Raw genomic sequence first — 14,667 nt, 5'->3', positions numbered from 1 at the left:
CATACTTAGCTAGCATGTCTCTTTGCTAAGGGAGGAGGTCACTGTGGCTGCAAAGCCTGGGTGGAATGTTCCTTAGAAAGGAACAGTGTCCCTGATCCTTATGCAAAGCTGTTTAAGGGCATTCTGTATTATAATGGAAAAATAGCTGCCTTATCATTGACATCTGTCAACACAGCCAAAGCTGTGCAGGTTATGAGTCAGGAGCCTGGGTGTTCCCAGCTAGAACAATGCTGTCCCGGCACCATCCACCTACAGATTCGTCCTTAAGAAGAGTCACAACTTACTGATTTCACTCTGTGACCGATGCCCATGATCAGCTTTCCTTCCTTCTTCATCTTGTTCACAAACTCCATGGGAATAATACCACTGTCAAAGGCTTTACTGAACATCTTGGCAGCAGCATCCAGGGCACCTCCAAACCGGTCCCCCTGTAGGACAAGCAAGCCCACATTGCCCTGAGCTGGAAGAGCCTCCTTCAGCATCGCAGACCAGTCTGGCATGCCCCAAACTGCCCTGCCATGTGGTTTGACACTTTGAGGCTCCTTCTGGGACCCCAGGGCGGCCAAGTGCATGTTGCCAAAGGCACATGACCCCTGCAGTTCTCACCTCCCAGGATGCCAGTACTCACAATAGTGAGCAGCCCCGAGGTGAGGCTGGAAACCAGGTCCTTCCCAGCCCGAGCACAGATGATGGTGTTGTGAGCCCCAGACACGGCTGGCCCGTGATCCGCTGTCACCATCAGACACATCTCAATGAACTGGCAGGAATATTTGGGCAACCTAGAGGGGGAGGAAAGGGCCACTAAGAGAAGGGTCAGAACAGAGGCGAGTAGTTGAACAGGAGCTCCTCCCTCAGTAAGTTCAAGGAGGTTAGCAACTTCCCAACCCACATCTAATACAGTATCATGCAATCCCACGGCAAAACCTGCAGATTCTTGAGCATCTCCTAACTTGTTGATTAAAAAAAAAATCCTTAAAAGCAGTATTTGTTAATTCATTTGAGAGAGAGCGCCAAGCACAAGCATGGGGTCGGGGGAGGGACAGAGGGAGAGGAAGAAGCAGACTCCCTGCTAAACAGGGAGCCCAACGCCAGTCTTGATCCCAGGACCCCAGGACCCCAGGACCATGATCTGAGCAGAAGGCAGAGGCTTTGAACCAACTGAGCCACCCAGGCACCCTGCAAATACTGCTTTTAAAACAGTATAGAGTTAGTCGCCATGGTTTGAAAATTCTTCTTTAGGCAGTGGCTCTCAGCGTTGAGTTACTGCCAGAGAATGTAACCTGTATTTGTGGCATCCCTCTATGTGCCAGAGGGAGAAGTGAGACTACTGTCCCCTTCCCAGGGGAGGACGCCCCAGAGGTCTGCAGGGTTCAACCCCCCATCTGATTAAGAATGCAGTCTGGAGACAGGGGATGTGAAAGCAGACAGGGAAACCCGCTCAGGTGTTACTGAGGCCCTCCTCCCAGGAAGGGCCTAAAGCAGGACCAAGATACATCTCTGCAACTTAGGGCATGACACAAACCAAGACTTTGACCTGGCCTTTTGCCCAGTGCCACCCCAAACCAGGACTCTGTGAATCAGGTACTCACTGGCCCCTTGCTCCACTGTCAGGCCCAGGGGAGGGTTAAGTTTGGGAGTTGCAGAGACACCCATTTTTTCTAACATTCAGGCTGATAAGAGAGGACCCAGTACGAGGTACTTCATGCCTGTTTAGGAACTCCGTGAGGCCTATACTCTCTGACTTACCAGAGCCATCCAGACCTTTCTCTCAAGAGGCCTACATTTACTCTGTCTCATTTCTTTAAACGCACCAAGGACAGGGGCTGATCCAAGATCCCTCATGAGGTCATTGCTTTCTACTTCTGACCTTTCTGTTCCTGAAGACCTAGGGACAGCTGGTATCTCTTTCCTCTGGCCTTGCAATTGATCTGTGGCCATGAAGATTGATCCTGGACATATTTCCCAAGGCTGCCCACCCCCACTCCCTGGTCAGAGGAAAATCCTTAACTCTGAGTCACAGATGGCAGGACCCTGCACACCTCACCTTCTCTGGAACCACAGGAGGCCAAGGACCCCACCAATGCCCATCTCTTCCTTGAAGACCTCGGTGATGGGCATGCCTGCGTAGATGAGCTCCTGTCCTCGCTCGTCACAGATGCTGGTCATGAATGAGGCAGGTTTGCGGATTAAGCCCAGCTCCTGAGCAGAGAGAGGGGAAGGGGCGAGCAACGCAATGTGACCACAGAACTCATGTCTCAGGTAGGTCTTTTTTTTTTTTTTTTTTTTTTTAAAGATTTTATTTATTTATTTGACAGAGAGAAATCACAAGTAGGCAGAGAGGCAGGCAGAGAGAGAGGGGGAAGCAGGCTCCCTGCTGAGCAGAGAGCCCGATGCGGGACTCGATCCCAGGACTCTGAGATCATGACCTGAGCTGAAGGCAGCGGCTTAACCCACTGAGCCACCCAGGCGCCCCTCTCAGGTAGGTCTTAAATTCTGACTGCCAAGTAGCAACCCTCAGACCAACTCATCCCAAGAAAGAAATACAAAGCCCTTTTATTATCTGATTTGGGTTGTAGAAAATAGGAGCGCCATGCCCAGGGCACCCACAACTCCCATCCACAGGTTCGTTTTTCACCCCACAAATGTGTCCTAAGGAGAGGAAATGAAGCTCAGAAACCAACCCAAGGCCACCTTGGGTTTCTTGCTAAGAAATGCAAGAATGTCTCTAAAGGGAAATGTTTCTAACATTCTACATTCGGCTGCCCCCCACCAAAATGGGAGGAGACAGCACGTGGCTGTGGGAAAAAGGGATCCCCTCAATCTGTCCTTCAGCCAGGGAAAGGGACTGGGTTGAACTCCTGGCTTCCAGAGCTGGGGCACAATGGGGCTTCATTGCCAACTCTACCTAAGCCCATTTCTCCAATTATCTCCTATCAATTTTAAGATTAAAAAAGTTTCTTTTCGGGACGCCTGGGTGGCGCAGTTGGTTGAACGACTGCCTCCGGCTCAGGGCGTGATCCTGGAGTCCCGGGATCGAGTCCCACATCAGGCTCCCAGCTCCATGGGGAGTCTGCTTCGCTCTCTGACCTTCTCCTCGCTCATTCTCTCTCTCACTGTCTCTCTCTCTCAAATAAATAAAAAAAAAAAAAATAAAATAAAATCTTTAAAAAAAAAAAAAAAAAAAAAAAGTTTCTTTTCTTGGAATTGTTAAATAATATATGTGTGTCCCGAGCCCCGAGCACACACTCTGCAATCTCAGTACTAAGCACTGCAGAAAAGGGCCCCATTGATTTTAATTTAAAAACGCCTTTCCGCCTTAATGTTTGTCAGTTTAATGGACATCTATCTGGCCTTTCTTTCTCTACTTTTGTTCATATACGAAGACACATGGAGAACACAAAACGCTGTTTTGGTATACATACATTTTTCTCATAATCACGATATACTGTCCCATAATACTCTTATTTTCTCAATGAACTTGAACTCCATGAAAGTCGGTGCATACACATATCTAGTTCATTCCTTTAGGTGCTCTAAAGTATCACATCATCGTATGACAAAACCACAATTTGGGCCCTTCTTCTACTGATAACCATTAACGGGAAAAATTTTTTTTTTTTAAATTTTTTACAGATTTATTTATTTGATAGAGACAGTGAGAGAGGAAACATAAGCAGGGGGAACAGCAGGCAAAGGGAGAGGGAGAGGCAGGCTCCCCGCTGAGCAGGGAGTCGAATGAGGGATTCGATCCCAGAATCCTGGGATCATGATCTGAGCCAAAAGCAGATGCTTAACTGAGCCACCCAGGTGCCCTAACTAGAAAAATCTTGAACACAGTTGTGTGAAGGCATAAGCGTTTCCCTGAAGTAGCTTTCTAGATATGGAATCGCTATCCCATCAGGTGTAAGCATTCGTTGTTTTTGTTGTTTCGATAGTAATCTTCACTCCCAACAGGGGCTTGAAGTCATGACCCCAAGATCAAGAGTCACATGCTCCACTAACTGAGCCAGCCAGGTGCCCCAGGGGTGAGCACTTTTTTATAAGTTTTAATTTTCTTAATTTGAGAGAGAGAGCAAGCGCACGAGCAGAGGGGAGGGGCAAAGGGAGAGGGAGAAGCGGGCTATGGGACTTGATCCCAGGACTCGGGGATCATGACCTGAGCTGAAGGCAGACATTTAACCAACCAAGACAGTCAGGAGCCCCAAGGGCCAGTACTTTTAAATCTGATATTACCCAACTGCCTTTCAGAAGGGTTGTGCCCAGGGCCAGTCCCACCACTAACAGAAAAATGCACCAGTCTCCCTATACCCACACAGACACAACATATTAGCAAAGAATTTTTTTCTTTGTTGACCCAAAAGGGGCAAATTGGTATCACAGTTTTTGCTTTGGCTCCTTTTTATGAGTGAGGTTAAGCACTTATTTTTTCATGTTGAAAGGCCATTTCCTACTCATTTTTCCTACTGGTCTTTTAAAAACTGATTTCAGGGAGTTCCTGTGTCTTAAGAATATTACTTTTCATCTCTGTGGCTGAGACAACCAGGCAGAGTAGACTCTCTGCTTCACCCTGACAACCCTTCGATCAAGTGTAAACAACTCTAGGGAACATTGTCTCTTTTCAGCCTGTTTCCAGGCCAGGCCACGTGGCTGGTGGGACAGACACCCTGCCCTTCGCCCTCTTTGGCCCTGACTTGGTCAGAAGGGGCTAGCTCACAAGCTCCAGCTCATAAGGAGGGGTTGGAATCCAAGAATAATCGTCAAGGTTTCTTCTGATGCCCTTCGAGTAGAACTGCCCTCGGAGACAGGGTCTGGAGGCCAGAGCAGTGATTTACAGGGTTGCCCTAAGGCAACCAGGTTTCCAGGGATTCAAGCCAAGCCAACTCAAAGCCCACCCCGTTGGCCTCCCAGCCTGCCTCACCCATCCTCAGAGGCATCCGCAGCACCTACCCTGGCCCAGGAGTAGTCCATTGGCACGGTTGGAGGCGGCACCTCCTGGGCAGGGACAATGACTCCTTTGGCCACAAGATCTTCGTACACAGACCTGGGAGGGGAGGGAAGGGGAGGTAAGAAGACAGCCATGTGGACTTTATGTTTCTGGGCACAGCTAAGCCATCCCAGGAATGCTCCTCCACCCAACGCCAAAACTCCAGGTTTTTTGGCTCTGCACTCCCCCCTTCCTGGCTGTGCCTTACAACAGCTGGGCTCCTGAGAACTGAAGGAAAACTGGTTCTGGCCAAGACCTACCCACTAACCCTGCAGAGCTTTACAGAAAGCTGAATCTGGAGGCTACGGAAAAGGGGAGGAACGGGAAGATACAATGGGTTATCCAACAACAGTTTATCAATCAGCGGTGACACCTCTAACAGTTTCTGTGCTCATTTCTTATTTACAGAACAGCCAAGTAGGTAGGCTCAGAAATCGAGCATGTTTTAATACCAGTCTGAATGGCCTGGAATGGCCAGGTCTACAAACAAAATAAAACAAAAACTGGAAAGAAAGAAAAGATTTCAGACCATCTGTACAGTTGCAGTCGTCACCTAAAAGGGACCAGGAATTTCAGACACTTCTGTGCCACAGAGGCTCCCGTCCTTGTGGGGTATCTGGAAAAAGAGCCGGAGGCTGGCATCCTCCCCACAGTCCACTTACTGGATGATTTCTCCAAGTTCATCAAAGCTCGGGGGCACAAACACTCCCGCCTCCTTCAAAGCCTGGTTCTTGGCTACTGCAGTTTCCGAAGCCTGGTTGGCACACGCTCCGGCATGGCCAAACTGTACCTGGAAGGCCAAGGGCAGAGGCTTTACTGGGCTTGTAAAACCCGGGCAGGAGAGGACAAAAAAGGCTCCTGGGAACGTCGGTACCCACTGCAGGCCAGACCCTGCTCAGTGTTCCATGTGAATCACTTCATTCAAGCCTCACAGTCTTGCTCAACAGGTATGCCAAATGACTCTCGACCTCTAGACCAAGAGACCCAAGCACCGATGCTTCCTGGAGGTCACACAGCTGCTGTGTAGGGGAGCCAAGACACAAAGCCTGGCGGCCCATCTCCCTGTGGCAGCCAGAGGGGTGGTTTTTTTTTTTTTTTAATTAAGATTTTATTTATTTATTTGACACAGAGCACAAGCAGAGGGAGCAGCAGGCAGAGGGAGAGGAAGAAGCAGGCTCCCCACCGAGTAATGAGCCCGATGTGGGGCTTGATCCCAGGACCCTGGGATCATGACCTGAGCTGACGCAGATGCTTAACCACCTGATTTATCTATTTTTAAGAAGTATTTATTTATTTGAGAGAGAGAGACAGAGAGAGACCAGCCGAGGGAGGGGTAGAGGGACAGGAGAGAGACAGGAGAGAGACCATCTCAGACTCTCTGCTCAGTGTAGAGCCCACCTCAGGGCTCGATCCCATAACCATGAGTTCATGACCTGAGCTGAAACCAAGAGTAGATGGCTAACTGACTGAGCCTCCCTAGAAGCAGCTCCTTCTAGCTTCTTTTTAAAAAGTCAGGTTGTAGGGGCACCCGGGGGTTTAGTCAGTCAGGTGTCTGACTCCTGGTTTCAGTTCAGGTCATAATCTCAGGGTCGTGGCCATGCTGTGTGGAGTCGGTTTGAGATTCTCTCTCTCCCTCTGCCCCTCTCCCCATAAAGTACATAAATCTTAATAAACATACAAAAGATAAAAAGTCTGTAGGTCTCTATTCCCACATGGCAACAACCACCTGGAGCTGACTAGCACCTGCCCCCTCCCACCCGAGCATGCGGTAAGATGAACTCTAAATCCAAGGGCATGGGGTGACTGGCTACAGGAGGGGAGCATTAGGGAGGAGAAAGCCCATAGGGAGAGCTACAGGGTAACGGTGTCTTTTTTGGCCCCCCAGTGGGGAAAATGAGGTTAAGCATATGAGATGTGGTACAAAACCCGGATCAGGGCAGGTTGAAGTGGGTGATGACAATAACATCTAAGCTATTTGAGGAACACTACATCCGGACACTGTCCGCACACCTGACTCACTTCATCTCCCAGAAGTGGCTGCTTCCAATGAGAAAGGAAACAGAATGCTGCAGGGGTGACGTAACTTGCCCAAGGCCACACGGGGAGGCTGCGGTAGCATCCGAACCCAGGCAGTGTGGCTTCTCCCTGGGTTCTTACCCACTACATAGAACCAAAGGGGCCTTAACTGTCTAAAAGGTCAGGAACCCACTGCTCTGTTAGCGATGCTCGAAAAACACAAGTTTTCAAGCACAGGCTCCCGGTGCGTTCTTTATAGGACCGGATCTGCACAGGTGGATGGGGTGGGAAGGAAAAGGGATTCTGTACTCAAATTCATGGAAAATGCTGGGTTCCAGGCAGTCAAACTAGTCTCTTAAACTCTGAGATTCCTCAACACTAAAACCAAAATAAATTTAAAGATTTTATTTATTTATTTGAGAGAGAGAGAGAGAGGGGAAGAGGAGGAGCAGAGAGAAAGGGACAAGCAGAGTCCATGCTGAGTAGTGTAGAACCCAACACAGGGCTTGATCCCCTGATACTGAGATCATGACCTGAACTGAAATCAAGAGTCGATGCTTAATTGATTAAGCCACCCAGGCGCCCCCTCAAAACCAATACTTTTCAAAGGAAGATTAAGTTCCAAGTTCTTAATTTGTAGAAGCTCCCTTTTTGTTTGCTTTGGTTTGCTTTTGTTTTGTTTTGTTGACCCATGCTACAGGACCAGTGTTTTGTGGAACATAGTTCTGAAAAACGCCCCCTTAACAAATACCTCTGGTCTCTACTCCCATTGCTCGGTTCTTAATTCTGTTTTCCTGATGAGCTATCTCCGCTTGCCTACAGGTGGAGATTTTGTTGCAAAACTATCTTACCTCCTCTATAGGGGAGAAAGTTCTGCAAGGTCATGTGACCTAATTAAGAAATCAAAAATCCCTTATTAGCTGGGCAGTCACTGTACTCCACTACATTTGTGTATGCTTGAAATTCTATAAGGTTTTAAATTAATTGAAAGACAAAAATAAAACACCTTGAGGACCTGTCTCATCCCTGGGGTGATGATGGGCGCGCAGCCAGAAACGGAAGAGCGAGGTCCTTGCCCTGCTGGGAAATGTCCTCAGCATAGCTGGGGGTAGGGGGGGAGGTGGAGGGCTAGTAATGCAGAGCTGGTTAAGAGAAACAGTGCAGGGGGAGGGACGTAATATTTTTGGCTGCTGAGGTGGAGGGGAGAGCAGTCAAGAAGAAAGAGAATCAGGAAGAACTTCATGGAATCAGTGAATTGGAGAATGGAAAGGAGCATTTGCTAATAAGACTATCGGTGCCAGACCTTTTCCATTACTTTCTTATGTGAGCCCCTCAACAATCCTCAATCATGCCCATTTTACAGCCCAGGAAGCTGAGGCACAGAGAGGCCAAAGGACTTGCCCTGGTCACACAGATCCACCAAGACCTGACTCTAGCCTGTGAGAGCAGAGGCCATGTCTGAGGGATGGACGCAATTCCGTAACCCGCTCCTCTCTTTTTACTTACTTGGAAAAAAAAAAAAACATACATAATTATTATATAAAATCACATTACCGCATCCCGTTTCTTTAATCTAATATAACTTAAACTTTTAAACATGTCCAGCTGCACCTCGCTCTCCTGCCTGCTGGGTTTTCAACTGCCTGTCTGTGTTGTGATGACAAATCACCTTCTGACCCGCATTTGGGTTGTTCCATTTTCTGCCACAACAACATCATGGGTATCCTTGCACCCACACTTTGAAGTTTCACACGTAGACCCCCTCGAGTAAATCTGCAGAAACAGAACTGTTGGCTTAAAGGAGGGCACAAATACGGCCACCATGAGGGGGGTAGGAATCTCAGTGGGCAAGGCAGGCAGTGCAGGGAGAAAGAACGGGGTGCCGGGCTCACTGGCAGAAAGGGTGTGGGCGTTCAGCAAAGGGATCGGCACAGTTGCGGGAAGCCTCACGGCCCAGTCTTGTCCTCATCCGTACACAGCACACACAAACTGCCTGTACAAGCCCTCATCCTCGGAGCCTGCCCCCCCACTGATCACTGATGGGTGACAAGTCTTTGCTACCCCGGTTTAATCACCACTGATGGGCCATCTCCAAGACAGAGGGTCCTCTAAGCTGGAGTCCTGGGGCTACAGCCTGACGGGTCATACCCAGCAGAAGCAGGCGACTCGGAGAGTGTTTGTACTGGCTGCCCGTCCTTGCCGCGCTCACTGTAGGGCTCCGGGCACTTTCCCGTCCAGAACAAACCTGGCTTTCTTCCACAGCCCCTCCCCAGCTCTGCACCTGGCATGTGTCCTCTTCCTTCTCCACCTCCCTTTCGCACAGCAAATCCCTTCTCAGACCTTGGATGCAGCACAGGCCTCACCTTCCCTGTGGAGCCATCTCAGCTCCTCTGGACAGAAGTGTGGCGGCTCCAAGCAGGGACTCAGAGCCTCGTTCTGGCCTTTACCTGCTGATGGCTGCCCCCCACCCTCCAGTGGACTTACCCTCCTAGAAAGCAGGGTCCCAGCTGGATATTACAGGAATGCAGTGAGTGATAAATGTGCATCGGAGGAACGAGCTGCTTAACCAGGGGACCACACAGCTCACCTCAAATGCCACCCCCGCCCGCCCCGGTCCACCCAGCCAGGAGCAACCTTCTCAGGCTGTACCTCAGAGGAGAACATGGTGGCGCAGGTTCCGATGCACCAGCAGACCACGGGCTTGGTGATGCGGCCCTCCTTGATACCCCGGCAGATCTTATATTCCTCAGTGCCCCCTATCTGCCAAGGAACAGGGAACGAGAGAAAGCCCCTAAGTCAGTGGAACCAGGTCCCGAGTTGCTGTGGGCAGCACTGTCGCTGGAAAATCTGCCCTGAGTCAGGAAGGGGTCAGAGGCTCCAGGAGTCCCGAATTACAACTTAGCTAAAAGATGAAGACACATGGGCACTGGCCAAATAAGAGCCTGCAGGACTAAGACAGGATGCAAGGAAGAACTGTAACCGGGGAGTGGGTGTCCTCTGGAGTCCCTGGGACGCCTCTCCCCTATCAAAGGGTATATGATGACTTTGGATCAGACCTGCTCAGGTGCACAAGCAAGGAATGGGGTTGTAAGACTCTCCCAAACTGAAAAAAGTGCACTTCTTGCTCCAGCTGTGCACTTCCCAGGAGACCAAGGTCATCCCAGAGCAGCTTCTTAATTGGTCCTAGAATATCTTTCACCACCAAGAGTCAAGAAGCTTTTCGGGAACAGACATGGCAGTGTTAACAGCGATGGCCTCTATGCCCCAGAGTGTAGGGAGCGGGATTACCAGCGACTGGCACATTAAGTCATATATAACCAAAATGCATGCATTAAAAAAAAAAAAAAAGAACAAAAACAAAACGGAGATCACACATTACTTTTAGAGTCAGGAAAAAAACAAAAACAAAAACCAAAACTCACCTCTCCAAGAACCACGATCATTTTTACGCCTGGAGTATCCTGGTAGCGGAGCACATGGTCCATGAATGTTGAGCCGGGGTACCTGGTGAGAGCAGAGAACACATGGGATCGGGAGGCCTGCGGACGTGCAGGTACAAGTGTAGGAAGCTACCAGGAACACATGAGGCTTCTCGTGAGTGTGGGTGTCCAGTGAGGGCCCAGAGATGGCTCAAGTGTGTGTGGGGGGGGGCTAAAATATGAAGCACAAGGGAAGGGGAGGACGAGGGGGAGGTTTGCTTGACAGTAAGAGATGCTTATAGAGCACATGTGTGGTGTCTTTAAAATATGGCTGCAAATTCGGGCACCTGGGTGGCTCAGTGGGTTAAGCCGCTGCCTTCGGCTCAGGTCATGATCTCAGGGTCCTGGGATCGAGTCCCGCATTGGGCTCTCTGCTCAGCGGGGAGCCTGCTTCTCTCTCTCTCTCTCTCTCTGCCTACTTGTGGTCTCTGTCAAATAAAATCTTAAAAAAAAAAATATGGCTGCAAATTCTTTTAAGAAGGCGGAACCTCACACCTCACTTGCATATGGGTCAGACAGACATCCGTTTCTCACAAACAAAACGGGGCAGAAGTGATTCTCTGACAATGGCTTCCAGGCAGGGTTATATAAAGAATAGCTTCTGTCTGGCACTCTCTCTTGAACCGCTGCCCTTGGGGGGCGCTGGCCGCTATGTCCTGAAGACACTGAGCAGCCCTTGGAGAAGCCCCAAGAAAGCCCCCGCCAGCCTGTGGATGGGCCATGTACAGCCTCGGGCAGGCCCTGAGCCACACTGGCCCTGTGGCCAGCGAACACCTTGCTGTGGCCCATCCCTCACGAGCCCCAAGTGCCTACCTGCGCCACCCCGGCTCCTGATGCACAGAAACTATGGGGACAGATGTCCTCTCATAGTTTGAAATCACCTGGCTTGCGTGACTTTTTTTTCTTTTTTCTTTTTAACACAGCAATAGATAATACAGCGTGCCAACCGACGTCCCCGGACTGACAGGCTGTTGCTAGGTCTAGATATAGGGCCTGCACACATAGTTGACCCTTGAACGATGTGAGGGTCATTAATCCCCACCACATGCACTCAAAAATCCAAGTATAGGGGCACCTGGGTGGCTCAGTGGGTTAAAGCCTCTGCCTTCGGCTCAGCCTGATCCCAGGGTCCTGGGATCGAGTCCCGCATCGGGCTCTCTGCTCAGCAGGAAGCCTGCTTCCCTTCCTCTCTCTCTGCCTGCCTCTCTGCCTACCTGTGATCTCTGCCTGTCAAATAAATAAATAAAACCTTAAAAAAAAAATCCAAGTATAACTATGACTCCCCAAAAACATAACTTCTGAGAGCCTACTGTTGGCCAGCACCTTACAGATAACATCAGAAGTCAATTCATGTATTTTGTATGTTATACACATTATATACTATGTTCTCCCGCTAAAGTAAGCTAGAGAAAAGAGAATGTAATTAACAAAGCCATAAGGATTAACAAATTCATATATAAGTGAATCCGTGCAGTTCAAACCTAGGTTGTTCAAGGTACCCCTATATTTTTTTACTTTCTCCTGCCATAAGATTTTACGATAGGATTGTTTAAGGCCAAGGATGCTTCTCTACAGATCTTCAAGAGCATGATAAATCCCAAGGGGAGAGAGTAACTGCCCAGACTCATCTGAGCTGGAGCCCGTTGTCAGGGAGCACTGGGGACGACGGTTCCCCAGGCTGTAGCCCCCAAGACTTGGGAGAGAGATCTTCCTCACTCAGAAGTCCCACCTGACATGACACTGGAGAGCCAGGAGACGGACAAGGTAACTCACTCTCCCAAAAGCTTTTGGTTGAGGCAAAGAGCGATGGTGGTAGTAATAAACAGCAGTGGCTAACATGTATTATGGCATTAAATGGTAAGCATTACTCTAAAATAATACTCTACTGATTACCATTCCCATTAATAAAAACAATAAATACACTATTATACACTATTTGTGAAATAAAAAGAAATAGGGGGGCGCCTGGGTGGCTCAGTGGTTAGGCCGCTGCCTTCGGCTCAGGTCATGATCTCAGGGTCCTGGGATCGGGCCCCGCATCGGGCTCTCTGCTCAGCAGGGAGCCTGCTTCCTCCTCTCTCTCTGCCTGCCTCTCTGCCTACTTGTGATCTCTCTCTGTCAAATAAATAAATAAATAAAATCTTAAAAAAAAAAAAAAAAAAAAGAAATAGGGATTTGGTCTCTGTCCCCCAGTTCCTGTGGCAGAGCTCCTAAAACTCTTGGAATTTCCTGGGTGACAGAAGGGTCTTTTGCTCTCCTGAGGCACCTCTGGATGGGTATCTGCAGAGCTCCTGGATGCGGGCTGGTCGCTCAAGACTGAGCCAGGATCGGAGGCTTGGAACTTTCAGCTCTACTCACCATCCTCTGGGGAGGGGAGAATCCTCTAGAGATTAAATTAATAATCGATCGTGCCCACAAGATGAAGCCTCCATAAAAATTCCCTAAAGAAAGGGGTTCAGAGAGCTTTAGGTTGGTAAACACACCACGGTGCTGGGAGAGTGGCGTGCCCACTGAGAGCACAGAAGCTCCATGCCCTGCCCCCGTAACCTGCCACAGGTGTTTCTTTCCTCTGGCTGTTCCTAAGTTCTGTGAACCATTCTAGCAAATTACCAAACCCAAGAAGGGAGGTGTGGAGACCCCCGATATACAGCCAGTTGTTTAGGAGTACAGGAAGCCTGGACTTGCAACTCGCATCTTGTGAGGCTGAGCCCTTCCCCTGGGGGATCTGGTACGAATTCCAGGTAGATACTGTCAGAACTGAAATGCATTATAGGACACCCAGCAGAGAACTGGAGAACTGCCTGGCATGGGAAAAAAAAAAAAAATCCCAACATCTGGCAGCCAGAAGGGTCAGTGAGGTAATGGTAGAGAGTAGAGAAACAGTTCTTCCTTTCACTATTACGGACTAGAGTTAACAGCTGCTGAGTACTTGCTAAGTGGCAGGCCTTGTATTAGCCACTTTCTAGAAACATTAACCTCACTTAAGCCTCGCGACAACCCCATGATGTGGCTGCTATGATTTTACCCATTTGATCTGTAAGGATGATGGAGGGTTTGCGGAGGAAATGACCTGCCCAGAACACCTCCCTGATCAAGAGAGAAATTGGGGATTAGAGCCCCCTCTTGCTGTGATTTCAGTAGCAGTCCCACCAACCGCTGCGTTCTGCTGCCTCCCTGTGGCCACAAGTCGGACAACAAACAAAATTATCCCCAAAGCCCAAACATTCTGAAAACACCTTTTTCTATTTTTCATTCTGAGCTCACGTCAGTGTCATTCCTGAAACAGAGAAGAAATGTCCTGTTTTGTTTGTTTGTTTGTTTTTTAAAGATTTTGGTGTTTTTTTTAATTATTTATTTGACAGACAGGGATCACAGGTAGGCAGAGAGGCAGGAAGAGAGAGAGGGGGAAGCAGGCTCCCTGCCGAGCAGAGAGCCCGATATGGGACTCGATCCCAGGACCCTGAGATCATGACTTGAGGCGAAGGCAGAGGCTTTAACCCACTGAGCCACACAGGCGCCCCGAAATGTCCTGTTTTATGGACTTTACTCAGCAGCATTGAGCAGCGATTAGAGGACCCAGCGACGCCCCCTTCTCCCAGCCCACCACTCCCCAGCTGGGGAGGCCCGCCTTGGCCCAGCCTATCACCTGTCCCCGCCAATGGCCACGCCCTCATAGACACCATCCGTGGTCCGAGAGATGATGTTGTTGAGCTCGTTGGACATGCCCCCAGAGCGCGAGACATAGGCCACGCTGCCAGGGCGATACAGCTTGGAGGCCAGGATGTTGTCCAGCATCCCACCTGTATTCCCAATCTTAAAGCACCCGGGCTTGATGCCTCCAACCTGTGAGAGCAGAAACAGCAGTCAGGGAGGGAGGGTAAGCTCCTGATGGACCAGAGTTCAGGGAAATCACAAGGTCCAGTACTACCTACTCAACCTCCCTTTCCCGAAACTGGTCAGGATGGGAAGAAAATGGTCTGAGAGAGCTAACACCTGCACGCTAGGCTTCCAGCTTAGGGAGAGTCTCATCTCTCCCTCATGAGCCATTACGCAGAAGAAAAGAGAACCTTACTGGGAAAACACGGCTTACTGCTGCAGATTCGGTATGTGTACTCAGGATTAAGTTCCCTCCTTTGCTCTAAAAGGGGGACAGCACCCAGGGGAAGTGTAAAACATAGGTGTGCACCT

General features: G+C 49.5%; 1 protein-coding gene across 2 annotated transcripts in view; it reads right to left on the bottom strand.

The window, feature by feature from the left end:
- The window catches only part of ACLY (ATP citrate lyase), a 44,144-nt gene that overhangs the window by 3,894 nt on the left and 25,583 nt on the right, over positions 1-14,667 (bottom strand). For both annotated transcript variants that reach the window (XM_044247937.1, XM_044247938.1), the window contains 8 exons: positions 14,126-14,322; positions 10,423-10,504; positions 9,650-9,760; positions 5,647-5,774; positions 4,948-5,041; positions 2,045-2,199; positions 629-779; positions 285-428 (listed from right to left, as the gene is read on the bottom strand). In XM_044247937.1, the coding sequence (XP_044103872.1) occupies positions 285-428; positions 629-779; positions 2,045-2,199; positions 4,948-5,041; positions 5,647-5,774; positions 9,650-9,760; positions 10,423-10,504; positions 14,126-14,322 (1,062 nt within the window). The remainder of the gene's footprint in view (positions 1-284; positions 429-628; positions 780-2,044; positions 2,200-4,947; positions 5,042-5,646; positions 5,775-9,649; positions 9,761-10,422; positions 10,505-14,125; positions 14,323-14,667) is intronic.

Source organism: Neovison vison, chromosome 5, assembly GCF_020171115.1.
Source record: "Neovison vison isolate M4711 chromosome 5, ASM_NN_V1, whole genome shotgun sequence".
NCBI lineage: Eukaryota > Metazoa > Chordata > Mammalia > Carnivora > Mustelidae > Neogale > Neogale vison.
This window is presented reverse-complemented; position numbering and strand designations above follow the sequence as displayed.